The sequence below is a fragment of the Delphinapterus leucas genome, chromosome 5 (assembly GCF_059928025.1).
Source record: "Delphinapterus leucas isolate spDelLeu-1000000601 "Yukka" chromosome 5, BTC_Dleu_Yukka2, whole genome shotgun sequence".
NCBI lineage: Eukaryota > Metazoa > Chordata > Mammalia > Artiodactyla > Monodontidae > Delphinapterus > Delphinapterus leucas.
In genome coordinates, this window is record NC_143133.1 from 27,987,939 (window position 1) to 28,009,990 (window position 22,052).

General features: G+C 37.7%; 1 protein-coding gene across 2 annotated transcripts in view; it reads right to left on the reverse strand.

Moving 5' to 3' along the window:
* Positions 1 to 14,823, reverse strand: part of AP1AR (adaptor related protein complex 1 associated regulatory protein) — a 31,907-nt gene extending 17,084 nt beyond the window's left edge. Inside the window, exons 1-4 of one of the 2 annotated variants that reach the window (XM_022596417.3) lie at positions 14,379 to 14,823; positions 4,136 to 4,184; positions 3,616 to 3,642; positions 978 to 1,003 (exon numbers count right to left, since the gene is read on the reverse strand). In XM_022596417.3, coding sequence (XP_022452125.1) covers positions 978 to 1,003; positions 3,616 to 3,642; positions 4,136 to 4,184; positions 14,379 to 14,461 — 185 coding nt within the window. In that variant the 5' untranslated portion in view covers positions 14,462 to 14,823. The remainder of the gene's footprint in view (positions 1 to 977; positions 1,004 to 3,615; positions 3,643 to 4,135; positions 4,185 to 14,378) is intronic. The other variant, XM_022596416.3, reaches the window with a different exon arrangement.
* Between the last annotated feature and the right edge of the window lie 7,229 nt (positions 14,824 to 22,052).

A 22,052-nucleotide genomic window follows, 5' to 3' on the forward strand; every position in this document is an offset into this window, starting at 1 on the left:
TATGAGGGAAATGAGATGAAGACAGATTATGTCCAAGTAAGTCATATAGTATGTGGCAAAGCTAGAACCTGAACCCAAGTAGTCTAGCTCCTTGTTCCTAACAACTGTTTCTCTTCCCTTCTATGTCCTTACTTCCCATTCTCTCATCAACTCACGACAGTCTGCATCTGCTTTCATCACTCTACTAACTCTAACAAAGGTAATTAATTAATGGCCTCTATGTTGCCAAATATGAGACAGTTTAAGTCCTTATAATATTTCTTCAGTTTCATATGGCAATGCTGACCATTCCCTCCATTCCATCTGTCAGCCTGTCTCTACCTCCTCCCTTGGCTTTCTATGCTCTCCTGGTTCTTTTTGCCCACTGCTTCTTGGCTATCTTCTGAATCCTCTTCTAGTGTCTGCCTATTCAGTCTTCAGACCAACTGCTCTCTCTCCATGCTCCAATCACCCCACTTCCTCCCCCTTCCCCAACTTCAGGTCTTGATAATTATCATGGTTATAACCAGCCATGTATAAGGTAATGTCTCCTACTTTTGTTCCTTTAGCCCTAACTTCTGCCTAGGGCTTTTTGTTTGTTTGTTTTTTGAGGTATTACTTATATAAAATAAAAAACATGATTAGTAAAACAAGTTTTAGAATGTCATAAGGAAGCAAAAGGGGGATAGAGTTTTACAAATTCAAAGAAATATACTTATCAATATTAATATATTAAATAGTTTTTTAAAACTAGAATATACATAACAACTTACGTTCAGTAGGAAAGCACTTAGGCACTTATGTAGATTAAATTCTTTAATGTTCAAAACAACCTTTTGAGATATTGCCTCAATCTTATAGAAAGAGAAAACCAAGGTCCTGAAATGTAAACTGTTCAATGCCTCAAAGCAAGCAAATGACAGAGCCTGGATTTTTAGAGAGCTTCTTATAGTTCACATAGAAGTCATTTGTTTTATTAAAAAGAAAAAAAGCCTTACCTATGATTGCTTCCTGGGCTTTCCCCCTGTGCAAGAATTAATTAAACAATTATACAAATTTCACTAGCTGAATTCTATTTAAGGCAAGCCAATAAAATTTTTATTTAATCAAAATATTTTCTGCTTATCTATTTTACCTTGGTAATAAATTTCATTATTAAAAGTGTTTTAAACAAAAAGCTTTAACATTTTACTATTTCTCAAAGGCAAAATTTAGTTTACTATCTATCTTAATTATATAGCAACCAATTGTTGGACATTTCTTAAATTTTTATAACAAATATTTACTCTACCCCAAATAACCTTCTGGGTTCAAGATGGTACTAGACAACATATTCTCTATGTTCTCATCATTTACAATTGATCTTCATTATTAGCAGATTCCAGATTTGAAAATTCACCAATGAGTTAAAATTTACTTGCCACATCAAAACCAATGCTCCCCTCACTCTTATGGTCATTCATGGGCATACACAGAGCAGCAAAAAATCTGGTTGCCTGACATACACATTCCCAGTTGAAGTAGAAGGTGATGCTCTGCCTTCCTGTTTCAGCACTCTTACTGTGCCCTCTTTGCAGCCTATGCAGTGTCACTTTTTGCATTTTTGTTCCTGATTTTGCTGTTGAAAATGATCCCCATGTGTAGTGCTGAAGTGCTGTCTATTGTTCCTAATCCCAAGAAGGTGTGACATGCCTACATGTGCCTACACATACATGTGTTAGATAAGCTTCATTCAGGCATGAATTATTAGTGCTGTTGGTAGTGAGTTCAAAGTTAATGAATCAATAATATACACTAAAATAAGGTGTCAAACAGAAACATAAAACAAGGTTATATATTGATCAGTTGATGAAAATGTTGTGATCAGAAGCCTGTAGGAAGCTAATTCTGTATTTCCCCTAGGAGTAATATTCCAGTATCCACTAATTCAGTATTCACGGCAACTTCATAGAATGTAACTACCACAGATAACGAGACTGCTTTTGTTCTCTTTCCTGGGATTCTGAAATTACCTATAGTTCTTTCCTCCAAAGCAAACTGTAACTACTTTCAAGACTGATTTGGATTTATGCATTTCTTACACATTTGTGCTATTCACATCTCACAATTAAAATATATGACTAAGTAACAGCAGAAATAAAATTTCAAATGGTCCAAATTAACTTAGGAAAAAGCACTACAAAGCAGGATGTGACATTCAACTAAACCAAACATTAACTATGACATGAGAGAGGAAAAGACTGGTTAGCAAAACAAACAAACAAACAAACTCAAACCAAACAAAATGCACCTTAGGAAAACACTTGGAATCACACATTCTTTTAAAGAGCTGTATGATGGGGGGGATGAACTATATTGAAGGTTAACAGAAATCTTACATTTAGTACTTGTCAGAAACTTTAAAAATATCATGTTAAGTGTTTGTTTAAAAAAATACACAAAATTAATGTTACTTCTGAAAAGGGAAAGAAACAAGATTCTGTGAAACACTAAAATATTTGGGAGAAATTTTACTGGGAAACAAAAGGCTAAGGCAGGTCCTCAAATATATTCTACCAGATAATAATAAATATGTATTACTACTTTAAAAACAGATTTATACCCAAATTAATTTGGGAAATGCTAAATTGGACAAGTTTAAATAATTTTCTTTAACAGTTCTTTAACAATTTCTCTAATAATTCTTCCCAGAACCTTTAATATGCCAATTTACACTCTGAGACTAGTATTCTATACACACTCTGGGAAATGCTGGGCTAAAGAATAATTTAAATTTGGTTTAATACATTTTTCTCTTTCCTTAGAAAACAAAAATGATGAAGAAAAAAAAATACTTGCAATGCTCTTCTAGTCAAATTCACTTTAGAGATGTGGAAAGTAGGCCCAAGGCAGGTTAAATAATTTACACAAACTCATATAATTAGTTTAGCAAAGTTGGAAATTAACACACAAACTAAAACTCTTCTAACTATACCAGTGCATAAGAAATATATACCATATTTCACTAATTTTAAAATGTACTTTTTATTTTTTCCATTTTAACATTTCTGTACTTGGGATGCATCTTAAAATTGATTTTTAGATGAGGTAAAATACAAAAATCAACAAAAAGAATAACTTATAAAAAAGATAATGGCTAAAGTCAGAAAGTGATTGCAGAACAAACATGTATAAATTCTACCCTCAGAAATCTATAAAAACTATGGTCAAACAATGGGTCTACTCTGGATCGTTGAGGAATTTTACCTTAGGTAAGATGGCAAGATGTTAGAAATATCTTTTTTTAAAGTTCCTCAAGTTCTACAGAATACTTTAAAAACCCGTTTTATATATATGTATACATATACACACACACACACACACACACACACATATAATATATAACTGATGTATGAAACTATAATATATATGTAGTATATATAGTATTACATATGTTAATAGAAAATTCTGAATAATTTGCTAATATAAATTAGTAAAAGAAGGAAACGATAAGGGACTAAAAAGTAAAAATAACAACTAAGAAGTAAAAATTCTAAAATAAAAGAATATAATAAAAATTAAAAAAATAATTGTCAGAACTTATGAGATGACTAATGAGAACAAATATGGATTTTATACTGCTGTGAAAATACTTACTTCATCACTTTCTACTAGATTCTCAAACTGAAACAACAAGAAAGTGAGTGTTAGGATGAATATTTGTCTAAGGTACATATCTCACAAAAAATTATATGGTGGAGTTGCTCAAAATCAACTTGCTGTTTTGATTCTGCCACACCTCTACTAGGGCAGACCAATGATCTGTTTCTAGAACCACTGGCTACTATAAGCCACTATAATTGATAGAAGTGTACCCTCTCGCTCAGTTGTACAGGGCAGAAAAAAGACAAAAACAAACAAAAAATCCCACCACTTCTTAAGTAGAAATAACAATTCTACTAGAAGAATGGGATCTTAATCTTTTGCAAACTTGTTCTCCCCTATTCATGCTTCCCCCACCACTCCAATTCTCTCCCTATTCACTAGCTATCTAATATTAAAATATAAAGAGTCCATACTAAATTTAGGTACAGAGCCTTCCCCTTGCTTAAAAAAAAGTGTCTCTCCTGCTGTTCCGAAGGTAGTTTTATTCAATCAGATTTACGACTCTACTTACCTCTATAGTTAAGTGCTCACCTCTTGAGCATGTTCTAAAATACTTGGATCTGGGAAGAAAAACAGGAAAACAACTTTAAAAATTACAATCAATCCTAAAACTGAGTTAATATAGTGGCATAAAAACATTTCCTCAAAAGCGACTTTAAATTCTCCAATGTATAGTATCTTATATTTACAAAAAGGAACCACTAAACTTACATAAGAATATAAACACTCCAGGTTTTTAAACTTAGTTGTAGGTTTAAAAGTGTTTAGTCAACCAATATTTTTCTATTGGTTCTAATATTTACTATACCTGTAATAATAAGTTAATTTACTATATTCACTACATAGAACAGAATACAATTAAATTTAAAATTTTATCTCATTATTTTTACTGTATCAAGAAAAATATCTTGTTAAAGTACTGCTGTGTTAAATAATGTATAAGAGCATGTTCCCAATTTTGTTAAACATTTGCAAAACAACAAAAATCTAAAAAAGATATATGCCAATATGCTAAGAATAGTTATCTCTAGATGGTGGGATCATATATGTTTATATAAAGCTTAGGTACTTTTTATTCTCATCCCATGCCTGCACAAATAAAAGAAAGAAAATGAAAAACAATATACATCACATATACATCTACCAAATAATCCATTACATTAATTTTTTCAACTAGGGTGAAATATTGACTTTAATTTTAATTTCTCTTCACAATGTACACATATATCAAATCACCACAATGTATACTTTAAATGTCTTACAATTTTGACAGTTATACCTCAATAAAGCTGAAATTTAAAAATTCTAGTTATTATCTTCTGTTCCTACTAGTGAAACTTACATGTAGTCAAATAAGCATCTCCTTTGTTATATCTGCTCCAAAGATATCACCACATTCTATTAACTATATGTCCTCTAAATATTATAGTATGAAAGCTGGTACAGGACAGAGCCCCTCAAGCTCCTTTACTACTGGAAGTACCAGGAAATTTTAAGACTTTCACTTATAATGTGGATCCTGTTATTGCTGCCTAAATTGATGGCATAGAAGACCCCCCATCCTCCCATGGGGATCCAGAATCACACTGTGGGTTCCTAATGTGTCAGGACTCTTGAACAAAAACCACCCCTTTGAGAGATGGGAAGAATCCTGGGGTTAGGACAGGTCAGAATGCTTTGTATTATGTTTGTATGTGTGCAGAGGTGGCGGATGGGCTTAGTAAAAGAGAATGGTATATTATCATGACTAAGTTTTTATTACCATAAAGAATAAAAAAAGCAATTTTTCCTGTACAATCTTTATTTGCTAACAGATGCAAAGCAGTTTTATTGCCCATTAAGAGATCATTGGTAAAAACGGAACATTTGGTATTGTCATCCCATAGATCTAATAATTCATGGAACATATCCAATATAAATAAAATACCCCAATTCTCTAGGCATCTAGTGCTCCCATTCTTTTATTTTCCCTATTTCTCAAATAAAAACAGAAATGAGTTGAGCCTTCCAGTAGCACTGTGTTCTGGCATTAGGATTCATTCATAAAGTGCTATACGCTCTCCCTCAGCAACCATCACTCTCTTCCCTGAATGAAGAGTTTGTCTCTGATTAATCTATTTCCTCTTCCAGGCTTACTGAATGATATAACTGAATAGTAAAATAAAGTTTATTAATACCAAGCATCCCAGTATAAGCCGTCAGTGTGACTTCACTGCTGAAGCAAAGCCTGAAGCTAAGACTGTCTCAATACAAACCAAGGGAAGTAACTGTTGCACTACACTTACATTAGACGGCAGAGTACTGTGTTCTGTCCCAATTTTACACAGATATATAGCTAACTTCAGTAGAAGCCCAAGGTGTTGGCTGTTGTAAATGTCTATCTTTTCTGTCCACTCTCTCCACATCTAACTATGGTGAGGACAATCATGCTCTTGCATGACCCTGACTCCCTGATTATCTGACCAACCTAGATCATAGCCATCCCCCAGACTTCATTTGATTGGTTCAGGGTTATACAGAAACTGAGCAGACATATACCCTCCTGAGAGCTCTAGGGAGCTGCTAGGGGTTATACTTCTGACAACCTGCAAAGAGGAATGAAATCAATTGAAAGAGTGTTCTGACAGTGTTGAAGTCATTCCTAAGGACCAGTTGCATCCCTGCCCTGCCCATAGTTTCCTTAGTACTTGACAAACTTAGTATCCTTATAAGAAATTCTACCTTTTGCCTACGATAGTTTGATTTGGGTTTCTGTCCCCATAACCAAAGTCCTGTCTAATAAGTAAACAAGAGTCTAAGAGATAGAATGGCAAAAGGGCAAATTAAAAAAATAGCAAAAAAAATTTTAATGGAAAGAAAACAAAAAAGCAAAATAAGTTTGGAAGAAAATTTAAGCTTTCCTTTTAGGACAGATTAGATTGAGACCTTATTACTCACAAAGGGCACATACTGACTCCTACTACCATAAATGCTAAGATTATATTGATAGATTAAAGTAATACGCAATTTGGCAAACTCAGGGGTAACATTTTTATTAGAAGAGCTTTATCCTGGAATTTATCTGAAAAGAAGATGAGAAACTTTGTGATACACATTTTAAAAGTAATTAGAAAGCCAGTTTTTGAAAGTATCCTTTCAGATTTCAGAGTGCTCTCCATTACTTAAGCAGTAAATGAAAGAAACTGAAACTAAAATCTTTCTGTATTATTGGATTCTTAAAAGCCTAACACATTTCGAATGTGACTTTTTCAGTATTTCCCATTATAAACTGTCCTGACAGGAATAAAGATGCAGACGTAGAGAATGGACTTGAGGACACAAGGAAGGGGAATGGTAAGCTGGGAAGAAGTGAGAGAGTGGCATGGACTTACATATACTACCAAATGTAAAATTGATAGCTAGTGGGAAGTAGCCGCATAGCACTGGGAGATCAGCTCAGTGCTTTGTGACCACCTAGAGGGTGGGATAGGAAGGGTGGGAGGGAGACACAAGAGGGAGGAGATATGGGGATATATGTATAGCTGATTCACTTTGTTATACAGCAGAAACTAACACACCACTGTAAAAAAAACAAAAAACAAAAAAACTGTCCTGATATTTTGTGTTTTCTTTTTAAAAAAATTTTTAACATCTTTATTGGAGTATAATTGCTTTACAATGGTGTGTTAGTTGCTCTCCAAAGCCATCCATGGACATTCCTTTATACACAATCCTTATGCCCCTGAGAGCTGTCTCTAAGTAATGTAAGCTTCTATATAACCATTCTACTATTGCTGACGATGTGAAAGTAGACTCAAATATGTAAAGGATATTAAAAAGGTAGAAAAGATAGGCTATCATACTCCGAATGATCGTGGCATGTAAAGGAATTTGTAAAAGGTTGAAAGTAAAGAGGTACAAAAGTGGCAATTCTTGCATATATATTTATTTGTCAATGTTGTGAAGGCAGATATCAAGACAATCTTTTATTAAGGATAAAATCAGTCTCATCAAGAATAGAATGAAAATGCAGTTTTTTATGCTTCTACATGTTATTATGGAAAGCAGGCAAATACTCATAACAAAGTGACTTAAGTAAAAGATAACTAAAAAATCCTCATAAATCCTACATTGTTATTGGTCCTTTTCTTCATATTCTCCTGTATAGTATCTGTTAAAATAACCGTCTTTCTTTATATCTTCTGTTTGACATTATAAAAAAATAATGAAGAACCATGGTAAACTGTTCCACAGTCTATTAAAAATTAAAAGCTTCCCAAGACTCTTCTTTTCTAGACAAAAATTGGAAAGGTTACAAATAGAAGCCTGGCAAAAACTATTACATTGAAGATGATGGACACATTGTTTTTCAATTAGTACCAAATACTTCAGTGAAGATTTAAGCATTCAGATCTCAAGGGATGATCCATCAACAGATTTTCCAGGTAGAACAGCATCAACATAGGTGGTAATAATAAAGTAATAATATTTACTGTTAAATAAGCCCCTCCCTAATGAAGGCAAATTTAGGAAGACTGGATGTTCAAAACATTTATTGTGTTCCTTGGAAGAGACAAATTTTCCTGTTAAACATGTTGAAGATGGAAAACATGTCAAAAAGAGTCACTGTCCTTTAAGAGGAGCCTGATTTAGAGGAGACCAACAACTAGAAGGGATCTTAGAGGTCTTTTAGTTCTTTCTCGTTCATCCTCTGCAGTCTGTGAGCAGCATCTGAAATTGTTGACCACCTTCTTCTTTCAGAAACTGTTGCCACTTATGTGGCTATGATTTTGAATGTTCTAATTTTTCTTACTTCCCTGGATAACTGAATGACAGTCATAGCTATGTATTTATATTTAAAGTACAGAAGTGAGTAAAAAATTGACCCACGTACCCAGGAGGTTTACAGTCTAATGGGGTAGACACACAGGTAAATTAACAACTACCATGCTCTGAAAGGGATACGTTCAGATGAAGAGCATCAAAAATCAGCTGAAGGAGAAGGAGTTAGCCAGGCCCCCAAGTAGTGGAAAGGAATGTTTCAGGGAGCAGCAGCTACCAAAGGCAAAGGGGAATGAAAAGATCAAGACTGCATACATTAATTCTGTCAAGAAGTATTTACTAAACATCTACTACATACTATGCACATAACTTGGAGCTGTGTATTCAATGGTAAGCAAAATAGGCATGAACTTGTTCCTTTACACTGAGAGCGGAAGACAGACATTAACCAAATAATGACACTATTTCCGGTATAATTATAACCTGAGGAAGTGCTGAGAGGATAAGGAAGATGGTTCCATCATGGTGTGAGAACTCATCCCCTGAGGGTAGGAAACAGATTGGGAAGACTTCTGTGGGAAATAATCCTTGAGCTGGCACCTAAAAGATGAGTAGGAGTTATGTAACTAAAAAGGGAAGAAACTGATTCAAGGAAGAGTGTGGCACAAATGAGGCAGAAAAAAAAAAAAAAAAGGCAAGGAATAGATAATGTGAGGTCTTGAAAGCTACATTAAATATTTCAGTCTTTATCCTAGAAGTATGGTAAACCACTGAAGAAAATGGTAGGGGACATTCAGAACGTGACAACACAGATTTGGAGGATGAGTGAAAGGGAGGAGTTTATTATGATTCGCAGGTTCATGGCTTTGGTAACCGTATATTATTTTACTACTCACAAAGTAGGACACAAAGTAGTAAAAATGGTTCGGGCTTTAAAAAAATGAAGAAAAGGAGTAAAGAACTGTGAGCAGGAAAGAAATATGAGCTCAACTTTAAAAAACCGAATTTGAGGTTATGTTTGATACCCAAGGGGAAATACTCAGTAGGCAATTAAGATATTCAGGGCTCAGACTGAGATGACTGAGCTCATTAGTACTCAGGTAGTAGGTAAGGTCATGTGTTTTCCTGCCATCACCCAGGGAAAGTACATTAAGGAAGGAAAATATATTAAGGAAGAACAGAGTGAGATTCAGAACACAGCCCTGGGGAGTCTTCAAGGTACAGCACAGAATGTTCAGGAAATTCATATCCATGTAAGTCTGCTACTGTTTTCCTTCCTAACTTCTGAGATTTCAAGAGAAATATCTTATGCGTGTATATTTCTCAAAGCTGACAAACATGCAGAAAACAAACTGAATCATTCAATAATAACTACTGATTAGTACACTTTAGCAATGTACATTATGATAAAATATCTAAAATTCTCATTCTCTATACGGTCTCTTTAAAAAGTAAGTCAACATAAAACTGGTAGGATATATATTTAACTATGTGAGTGATGCCAAAGTTAGGGAATTATCTTGAGGAAAAAAAAAGGAGAAAATACTGTTTTCTAGATTTTACAAGTTCATTTAGGAAAACAGAAACAGGTATAGTCCAACTGGTATACAGGCCATTGGGGATGTACCAAGTGAAAGAATGGCAGAGAATCCTTTCACTAATTCCCCCCGCCTGTGCTGCCACGCTATGTGCACAAGGAGTAAAATCTACAATTTTAGTGCTACGCTGTAAGGAAAATATAATTAGAAAATGCAATTAGGCTGGTAAAATAGATTAAGGTTAAGTTATCTTATCAGGGGTCTGAACTTCATACTACTCTGAATTGGAGGGTTATCATTTATCAAAAAAGTTAAAATACTAAGGTTTATGAATGAGTTAAGTTTTTTGAAATTAGAATAGAGTCACTGTTTTCCTTTTAATGTTATTCTGATTTGTATTCTGACATGATTTTCTGAATGAGAGAACAAAGAGTGAGATCATACTCTTTACCCAAATGCAGAACTGCATATAATCCTGAGTATTCAGATGGACATTATGTTGCATGTTTGAATGCCATGCAACTCATCATCTGTCACAGAAGGAAAAAAAGGTTGAGCAACTTAGCTGTAGGAAATAGTTGGCAGATGGAAATTGTTAAGCAAGGGAATGGCATGATCCATTGTGGTTTTTAGAAAGCTTAATTCTACTGATAGGAAGGGGAGATGGCATGAAGTGTAGAGATACAACAGGGAGAGCAATGTGAAAGACAAAGTTTAAGGAAGAAGCACAGAGGAAGGAAACAGGTTCAGTACGTATTAAGGAAAGACTGAATAGCTGATTAGTGAGGACTATAAAGTTGGTAGTACAGAGACTGTGAACAGAGCTGTTAAGGGAGTCCCTAATCCCTGATTAGGGAATACACGAAGCAGAGGAAGAAAAAATCTAGGGGAAAAGGAAATGCACTATTTCAGATATTTAATGGGACACAAATATTAAATATTAGATACTTTAGATAAGTTGATTTGAGGAGCTTTGGTACATCTAAGTATATCTCTTCAATAGGCAACTGAAAATACAGTGCTGAACCTCTGAAAAGAAGTCTGTTCAGGAGACATGAGATTTGGAAGTGGTGGTGGTTGAAACCATAGGAGTGGATGAAATTAAGGGAACTACATAAAGAAAAGACAGAGAAAAATTCCATATTTAATGGGTAGAGAGAGTAAATATAGTCAGGACAGGAACAGGAAAATAAAAAGATAAAAGCAATGTTGCAGAGGTCAAGTGCATAGTTTCAAGAAAAGGAAGACAGCTTATCACACAGAATAAAGAGCCAAGTTGTGGAGATATATGCATAAGATCTCCCAGTGACAAAGTACAAGATAATGCACAGAGAGATAGAGCAACTAAATGTTTATAATATTTATGTTTAATAAAATGTTTATAATGTTTAATACAAAACCATGAGATATTAGTGGTTAAGGGTAAAGGCTCTCAGTTCAGAGGGACCTGGGCTGCAATCTCAGCTCTGCTATCTTAGGCAAGTTAAACTTTCTAAGCTTCAATTTTCAACCTACAGTGTATATAATAGTACTCACCTTCCTCACAGAATTGTGGTGAGGAATAAATGAGATAGTGTAAAATACTTAGGAACAGTGCCTGGAACACAGGAAGTAATCATATGTTGGAAGCTATTATTAAAATCATTTTTTACCAGTAAAGAAAACAGCAAATCATTGTAAATTATTGTCTGAAGGCAACTTTGCTGCTGCAGCCAAAAAGGCCAACAAATGTTAAATATCAAGAGAGATATAAAACATGAGCATACTTTCATATAAACCTACAGTACATCTTAACTGGAACCACTACGTGCAATTATATGGTAAGATAGAAATAGGAATTAAAATACAACACAACAAAACTTAATTGGACCTTCAGTTTGAGAAAGAAAAAATTAAGAACACGATAAGTGTCTATACAAAAGATTTCTCGTACTACCCAAAAAAAAGGAGAGCTGACCAGCAGATGGAGCCCTCTAGAATGTGTGGTAGGCAAAACTCCCTGGAGTGAAAAAGGATGACTCATTAGGATGCCTAAATGTTATTCCTTGAAGATATTTAACTCCCTCTGCTTTAACCATCAAATAACTTTATTAGTAGCACGGTTTCTGACATACCTTAACACTGATATTGATATTCTGACTAGTCTACATATTCTAGAATATAAAATACCAGAATTCTCTAATATGTTATAAATTTAAAAATAGGTAATTCTGGTTTTGAAATTGGATAGTGAAAAGTGAGTGATCTGACTCTGAGCTACCCCTGGGAAATCTACAAGGCTAAGAAATCAGGCCCTGGATTATAACGTACCCTTGTGAGGCCCAGCTTAAAGCAGCCTAAGAAAGCTCAGGATTCTTCCACCTACGGTCACTACGTTGACAAAATATAAATCAAGTTTTTCAGATTGCTCCTCAACTTTTTTGCCCTTAGATGAACTACTAGTTAAGTACCTAGACCTATAACCGAAAGAAAATCAGAACTACCAGGTGATTAAAAAAAAGCAACTACTAACATGAGAGGTAAAGTTTAACCTTATTCTGTAAACAACAATGAACTATAACCACCTTCCTCTCTGCATGTTTATTAGAAGCTCCTAAAATGAATATAAAACAATAAGTTAATCAGAAGATTCAAGTAACTGACTGTCCAAACCTACATTTATGGACTAAAACAAAAGAATGGATATCATTATTATATTGTTTTAGATGACAGTGTCCACAACCCACAGACTCTCACTGCCACAATAGAACTTGTTTGTTCAAGTTTTGCCCACAGCCAGAAGAGTACAGATCCAGCTATTATGCTTTTATGACACATCTACAGACAATTAACACTCACAATGATTCACTGATTTTCCCCTCACCCTTCCCTATGCTGTCAAGTTCATGTGCTCAGGGAGTAAAACCTGTAATTTTAATGCTATACTCTAAGGAAAACAGTTTGTAAAATCACCATGAAAGAACAAAACCCCAAAATCCCAGACACCAAACAATGTACCCCAAAGTGAAATATAAATGATTTTTGCTTACCTAATTTGAATATAAGATCCTATTTTTAGTTATTCTACAATACAACTACAAATGAACAAACAAAAATATTAACAAAGCCAAAGATTCTGTGGCACCTAGTCCTTAGGCAAGCCTATTTAAGCAGCTTGACTATTATGAGTACCTACGAATAAAAATTAGAAGTAACTTAGATGACTTTTGCTGACAAGATAGAAGAGCTGCCATGTTCCCCTGTAACAGTAATAACCCTTAAGTCAGGAAAACCAAAATACTAAAACTAGGCACAAAGTCTTCAAGTCCTTACTTTTCCATTCAAGGGACACTTAGTGTAAAACCCTAACTACTCTGCATCAGAGAGGTCACACAGTGCCTGATGAACGAATGAGTGACTCATATAATATCTACATCGCCAAAAGACCCAAATGATAAATCATTTGTTTTCAGTATGTGTATGTTGAATATCTTATTACCTAATGATGTTGGTTAAATGGGACAGATGGTGAAAACTTAGCAATCTGTTTCAGAAAGTGCAAAATTAATGTCTTATTCCTTACATAAAGTGGTGTGGTTCAGATTTTCAATTCTAAGTTTGAATTCCTGGGAAATATTTAACAACAACAACAAAGCCAATTTCCAAGGAATTTAAGTTTTTCACTACCTTATGAAATAAAAACACAAAAATGGAATAATTACAAAATTCTATTATTCTATGGATGGTGTGGGTAGAAAAACCTAGGCATATCCCAGATTTAATCAAGAGGACTTCAGAAGGACTGTGATTTCCCTAGTGTTACAGAGCTTGTGGGTAGCAATCAGGGTATGGCATTCCCCTCGAAATTCCAAAAAATAAATATGAAAAAGCTACACACTGCTCCTCTTGTTATTAACATTAAGAATCCGAATGCCCAGTGGAAACCCGGCAATTCGCAAGTATCAAGGAAGTGCTCAATGTCTGAAACCTTATTTCACTCCAGCATCCAAATGACTTCTACTAAAAAATCTCTCAGAGACATCAACTTTTTGGAAGACAGTCTCCACCTGCTCTGTCAGAGCCAAAGAGAGAATCAAACACATAGCTACTACCAGCTTTAGCAATAAACCAAGCTCAACGTAGGGAATGCTCGGGTCGCCGTGGATCCTGTTCTACTGACCATTCGTGTGAGCGTGCCCCGTGCTTCCTAGAGATGATGCCTCCCGTCACTCTTTCCCCGCGTGATAGCGCGCCCAGCGAGAATCTCGCTCGGAGGCGGCAAGAGCGACACCCCGCCCCCTTCTCTACCTCTTTCCCAGGGCCTCCACTACGACAACCCGCTCGACGCCTGTTCAGCTGTGAGGGTACCGGGGCTCCCAGCCTCCTCTAAGCCATTGGGGAAGTGAAAGGTGTTCCCCGCCAGGGGCCGAATAGGAGGAGCCAGCGAGCGCCGGGCCCCTCCCCCCGGGGGCTTACCCTCCGCCTCCGCCTACTCGCTGCAGCCGCCCAGCTTCCTTGCGGAGGAGTCCGAGGCACTGCGTCCAGCAGCAGTTCCCCATTGCATGCCGCCCAGGTGCCGCCCCTTCTCCTCCTCCTCCAGCTCAAAGCCCAAACCCAGACCCGTCAGCCGCATCCGCGCGGCACGAGCCGAATGGGGGTTCGGGGACCGAGGGCGGGCCGGCCGGAGCGCGGCGGAGTGAGAGGCTAGGGCGGCGGGAGGGACAGGCGCTCGGAACAAAGGCAGCGGTTACTCCAGCGGCCGCCGAGTCGCCGCTGTGCGAGGGAGGAGGGCCGGGCAGCGGGCTCTAGACTCCCTCGTTGTCCTCATGGCCCCTCGCTCGCCTCAGATCCCCAAGCTCAGATCCCCAAGCTCAGATCCAGTGACCGCCTCCTGGCGCCGAAAGAGGCCAGTCTCCGCGAGTCGCGCGCCCAGGCCCCGCCCTCCGGCGCGCCCAGGCCGGCGCGGAGCTACCGTCTCCGCCACACCCCCAGGCTTTCCCGGGCCCCAATAGGTCGTTCCCTCGGCTGCCCCGCCTCCTCCGGCGACTGGCCTTACGTCACTTCCGCCAACTCTTGGGTACGCATCTCAATTCGTGGGTGTGGGTGTTTGTTTTGTTGGATCTTGACCTGACTAGGAAATCTTTTTTCCTTGCAGTTTCCCGCCCCTGGGTCCCGAGCGTCTCCGGTGTCACACTATCAAGGCTCAATTTTCGAACTTTGTACCAAAGCCTTGTGAGCGGCTTACCTAGAGCCCCGGGCCAGGAGTCACCAGGTGTGAAGGGGGCACTTCTCTGTGAGGTGTGTGCTTAGGTTTTGTTTATATTACACCATAAGTGGCAAATAGAGTCAGGGAACTGACTGTGGTTGTTTTGAAGCACTAAGAATTTTTTCTCTCTCGTCTGTAATTTGCGTTTCAGTCTCCATACTGTCAACATTGTAGGGAAGTTTATAAACAGTGCCCTACTGGCCTTATTTGTTCTGTTTAGAATCGAACCGTCAGATAATTTCGGAGGAGCGGTTGGGGTCCAGAGGAAATATGTTAGAGGGCTAAGGTTTTTCAGGGACACCAGCCTTGCCAGTCCAAGCGTGCTTCCCAGAACAGTAGTAGGTGGGAAGAGACAGCTACTCTGATGCGACTTGGTTTGCGGCACCCTCCTCAAGTGCTCCTTTAAAACTAGGTTTTTTTCTGTGGTTGGCCTTAAAATCGGGTGTAAGTCATGGCTTAGTAAACGCCTGGTCTAGTGGATAGGATGTTTTAATTACTAACTAACCAGACATGCCAATTTTTAGGAATATTTTTACATTTTAGAAAATTGTTATTAATCATAACATATTCTTTGACCTCATTTTCTTGCTTCCTGAATTCTATTCCGACGTGGGTTTCAACCTTAGCCCTGCTACTTCATTAATTTTGATTTTATTTTGGTCTTAGTCTTTTTTCATAATCAAGTGTATAGGGATATATTTGGCCCAAGAGTCTGCCATCAGTGAATGTTGGCGGAATAACTTCCTGAATAGTGACTGTATTTTCTTTTCCCGTTTCAGCCCCTGAAATCAAGCAAATATATTTGTGAAATAGTCTTTAAAATTTAACTCTACATGTTTAAAGCAACTGGAATTTCTATTCCAGTTGGAATTTCTATTCCAATGGAATTTCCATTCTATGGAATACTAGTCAGCAACAAAAAAGAACATATTATTGATACACACACTTTAAATGAATCTGCAGGAAATTATACTGAATGGATACAGTATCACTTTCTCAACCCTACATTTGGGCATGGGTATGAAATCAGTAAAGACAATAGACAAGTGTAACACAGCTGAAGAATTCATTTATATGGCAGTTGCCCAGGCAGAATATTAAGTTAACCAGTAAGAGACACAAATCGATTATTTACAATGATGGGCACTTAATGTCAGCCTTCTAGAGAGACCCCATGTGCCCACCTTCCAGGTAATAGGACCTTTCTCTTTCTTCCCCATCCCTTTCAAAGTTCCTTTCTCTCTCGTAGTTTATCCTGAAGTCAAAGCAAGAGTTTTTCTTGTAGATGCTCTGGAGTCCATCAGGATACAGTCTATACCTTGAACTGTCTTTTGGATTATGTGGTTCCAAATTGGAATCTCTCTTCGCTCAGAACTCCCTCTGTATTGACTATTAATCACTTTTTGTTCTTTTGAGATTGGTTGCTACCATCGTGCTGTTTTGGGGGTTAAGGGTTCCCTGCTGGGGAAGAATTCTGTGCTCCTCATTGCCACACTCGTCCACTGAGTTTATTGATGTAGATGCATCCTTTTAATTCATTGGAGCATTGTTTGAATTACCAAATTTACACAGGATACTAGATATGACCACTACAACATGGAGATAATAATGAAATTTACCTTATGGGATTGTTGTCAGTATAAATGATTAAGCATTTAATCAAATGCTTAGTAATATAAAAGTAAGTGCTTAGAATAATATAATTACACATATAATTCCAATCGTGTACTCTGTATATTATGCTGTAATTATCTGTAATACCATAAATGTAATATAAGTATTAGCTGTTATTATTATCCACAGACCAAAGGAGATTTTCATCAACAAGTTATTCTTTCGTTTGTAGCTACATCCTTGGCATCCCATGAAAAAAGTTAGCTTTTTCAAAATTGCACTTCTTAGGCATGCATTCAGGCATACCCCACATTACTACTTGAGATCAGGCTCTAAGCAAGTGTGGCCTACGTGGGAATGAGTTCTCAAACTCTCAGGCCTTATCTGTCCCATGATCTGCCTCTTTCCAGGATGATTGAAAGTTAGAATATCCACCGACTTACAGGGAGACCTCATCCCCTACCAGCTAGGAGTGTTTGTCTTCGGAGCCCACAATCTCACCATAACACAATAATCCAGTATCATTATGATTCCTAAAGTCTTGTTATTAATTCTTAACTGTGTAGAAGACCAATAGTCCAATCCAGGTTTAACTTAACCCAGCATTGCCTAGTTCTTTTGTACATATTTACCTTCATTATGAAGTGAAAATTTAGGTGCACTAAACCTCGTTTCACCTTCTGAATGCTCAAAAGTGGCTTGAAAAGAGCATATTTCCATAAAAATAAGTCCTGACATTTTGCAGGCATGTCACAGCTTAAGTTCATACTTAAAAAACAAACATTTCTCCAAAAAAAGTCCAAGTGAAACAACTCTGCCTACAATGCAGACAGCCTTTGCGTTATCTTACAGAGGGGTTTAGCTCCTTAAAATCACTTCTCAAATGACTTTATTTCTGCAGTGGTCTTTTACTTTACATGTGTATAACTAAATAGCTAAATGGACCGTTTAAGTGATTTTCTGAGAACAAAGGGATGCAAAGATGGGCTTAAAGATAAAAGGGAAAGTAGAAGGGGAAATTACTTAAATCTTGGCTGAATCTCCAGTGACCCGTTTATTCTGACTTTTGGGTGTGTGATGAGCCACTGAGTAAAATGAACACTGAGTGATTTCCTTCCTTCTTTGCTCATTCAACATTTACATTTCACAAAGAGAGGGATTAATAAGAACAGTTATGTGATTAATATGAAGTGCTTCCACTGGGTAGAGTTTGTCCCAGATCTCTCTTGCCTGTTCAGAAACTGTGTACTAGTGATTTGAGCAGGGAAAATTTAACACAAGGAATCATTAGGTAGGTAAGTAGTGGTTAATGCTAGAAGGAAACTTGAAGGTCTAACAGATGTAGCTACTGCTGGGAGCTGCCACCAGCCCGGGACTGAGGAAAAGTAAAGAGGGAAGAAATTTAGACATTTAGAGGAAGGCCCTACATACTAGACATTCAGACCTCTGAGAAGACAGTGTGGATGCCATAGAAACATGCTGCCTATCATGGTGGTAACTGAGAAGCTAGATGGAAAGCTGTCTGCCGGTGAACCCACTTCTGTAGGCTAGGGCATTCACCACTGAAGTAGAGGGCTGTGGCCACTGTGGTAATCACTGCCAGGATTCCTTCCTGCTCATCTGCTTGCCACCATATGGAGAACAGAACAGCAGAAAAAGAGTGAATTGCTTCTTCCAGCCTTGCAGTGTCCCTCTAGCACCCTTATTGGAAGATCCCAGCATAGAGCCTGCCAGCAAAGGAGAAAGGTAGTCTGCACAATTGAGTTGTAGCATCAGAAAACAGGGCAAAGAAAGGTGGGAGATATAAAGGAAGCTTTTTAATATTGATGTGATCTGGGTTAGGAAACAAAAAACACAAGGTCTGTCTTCTTTCTACTTAAGGAGTTGGAATTTACAGTAACCTCAGAGTTTTGAAATGCCAGGCCAAGAAATTAACATAAAAGTGGTTTTGATGCAGTGATGCCCTTGAGATTTCTTGCAAAGCAAAAACATATTCGGTCTGAGGGAGGGATATAACTTCCTTCTAGGTTGCACAGGACTCCCGTGGATATAAAACCACACTGAAAATGAACCTGCGATCACATATTACAAACTACCATGACATAGGCATGACACAGGGATAGCAGAGGGAAAAAAATCCCATGCATTTTATAGAATAAATGTAATAAAGCAAGCAGATACTCTAAAATAAGTATGTTTAAAATAGTTAATGTCATAAAAAAGAAAGCAAGGAAATACAAGAGAATAGTTAATTTAAACAACTAATAGAAATTAAAAATGAAGATATTAAAATCAAACAGTAAGGAGAGATTTCTGCTTTCAGTTAAGATGTAGAAGTACATGAAAGACAAATGGTAACAACAAGAAAAACCTCAACAAAGTTAAAATCATATTTTTCAATGAGGTCAGTGAGGAATGAAGAATGAAAGAAAACCCTGAGGAACTGCTTTTCAAAGAGAAATGAGGCATTCATAAATGAACAGAAAGCCTCAGCAATTTCCCACTTGGGAGTAGGCACCTGGTCTAAATACAGGCAGATGGAGAATTAGCTTGTCAAAGATGGAGATGAGAAGAAACCAACCAAGATTTTGACAGTAATGTGGGCTTGTGGGATGCACAGGAATTTGGAAGAAGACTATAGTAGATTGAGTTTTCCAAAAATGTCCTCAACAGTATCTTCCATTCTACAGAATCTTTCCTACAATGTGACAATGACATTCCTTCCACGGAGTGGTAGTGTTCATGGGCCTTGCCTTGAATCTGGTCAAGTTTGTGACAATGGTGAAAATAATGATATGTGAATTCTGAGGCTAGGTCATAAAAGGTGTTATAGCTTCTAGCTGGACCTCTCGCGATGCATGACTTTGCAACCCCAGCTGCAATGTAAGGAGTCTAAAGCTGCTGTGGTATGAGGAAAGGTCATGTGGAGGTGTTCTGGATCATCCCAAGCTGAGTTCGCAGCCAACGGTCGGGATCAACCCACAAGCGTGTGTGTGATTGGAGCCACCTCTAGAAGATTCCTGCTCCCTGGAGGCAGGTTACTTCCAGCCTGATTCACATAATCCCTGAACATAATAAAATGATCTTATTTCAAATTTTATTGTTTTATTTCCGTTCAAATGTCTTTGTTTCAAATGTTTAAACAGCGAAATTTGGGGTAATGTGTGATGGAGCAATAGATAACTGGAATAAGCTCCAAATTTGAAAATAAATTACACACCTTGACAATTCTCCCCTCTCCACTTACACCCAAACATTGCCAAGAAAGCAGCAATAAGGAGTAAAGCCTGGAAAATAGATACAAAAAATATACTCCTCTACATCCTCACAATGTTTGGTGTTCTGGGCCTTACCAGAGTTGAATCTAAAAATGAGCCAAACTTATCTGAAAGTACCCAACCTCCTCCCAACTCAAATACTTAAAAAAAAAAAAAAAGACATAGAGTTAATGTGTTGGGAGTTGGGCTAATTATGGGTGAATTAAAGCTAAAAAAAAAAGTGTGGCTTGACTCTCTTCAGCATAACTTTTGGAATAATCTGAATAATCACCCTCACCCTAACTGAGGAAAGGGCTTACACTTTCTGGGAATAATCAAAATGAAACAAATTACATTTTTGTTTTCATTGCTGTTTTACATAAATATCTGTAAATTTTTTTAATGGGCATGAAAATAAGCAGAAAAGTGGGACTATAATCAAGAAAAATAGTCAATAAAAGTAGACTTAGAGACCCTCCCTCCCACCTCTATAGAATCTAACAACTAAAAGGTTAATTCCTGGCACAGAGAGAGGCTTCCAGGACCTTGTTCCAGCCCTGTGATTGGTGTCTATTTTGATTGGTTGGGTCCTGCCCATCTGCCAAATCCTGCTTCCCAGGCACTGCCATTGGATGTCCCAGAGAACCCCCAAAGGACTGGCCTATTCTTTGCCTGAGCCTATCACCTGGTCCTTGTGGTGGAGGTCAACGTGGGTACCACTGGAAGTATGTGCAGGTACCTGCCAGCCTACAGGTTTATAAGCCAGGTTGCTGTGGCTCCCATGTGGTAACACCCAATATACAATGTTCTCCAGGCCAAAATGGGCTTCTGTCCCACTGGAGCAGCCCTTGGGGACAAATGCTCAGCACCAGTCTGTCTCCCTCCCCAATGCTGTGGCCACCTGCTGCAGGCTGACTCGCCTTTGGATTCACATTTGGTCACTTGTGGGAATTGTAATCTCCTTAGGACTTTGAGAAAGCTATGAAGAAACAGAAATCAGTTAATAGCAGTAACGGAGGCCACCTTTGTCCCTGCTCAGGTGCTGCCAAGTTCTTCCAGCATAGGAGACATTCCATGACAGACACAAGGCCACAGAGGATAAGCAGACCTACATGGGTGGTTTGGAGCCAGAGGATGCCCTTTTTATTATCCTGTTTATTTTCAGTTCTATTTAATAGGATGACTTTGTTAAAACCATTTTTACACCCTCCATCACAGGCACACAACATTTGTTTTTATAGTAAAAATGAGAACTAAATTATATACTGCTTGCTCTGTGTCAGGCGTCACTATAAACATATATTAACACATTTGGGTCATAGAATCACATTTGGGTCATAGAATTATCACTATCACTCTCATTTTACAAATGGCAATACTAAAACATAAACAAGATATTCAAAACATAAGTTGAAGAGTTGGTATTTGAACCCAGGAAGCCTAGACACAGAGCTAGTCATAATCATTGCAATGTTGTGCTTCTTTTCTTCTGGATTGTAGGATTAGGTTTAACCGAATTAAGTATGATAATCCTGTAAGAGATTAATAGAGTTAATAACTATGTAAAAATCTTAGACAGTAATATGAGAATTGGAAAAAAAATTATAGGTCAATATTTTAACAATTAAAATTATTAATATTATAACCACAGGACCAGCTCAAACTGGTCCTTCTCTGTTGATAAAAAGGATGTTTAGTTGTCCTGCAGATACAGCAGAGCCAAAACTGCAAGTCAGGTAACCTGGACATGTGCAGAGAAGGAAAGCCCCCCTCAAATAACACTCAGAACCTACATCTCCTCCCCTTGGAACCTGAACACTGGAACCCTTTCAGAAACAAGGGGTCCATTGTCCAGGAAGATCCGATGCTGAAACCCACCATTACATACCTTGCCATCTATGGCCAAGTGTAAAGATCTTCAATGGAAACTTGCCCCGCCAGCAGTTGTGCATACCAGCCTGTCCTCCGTAATTCAAAAAAGTTGAGCCCTGCCTCCTGTCTTGCTGGTCGACC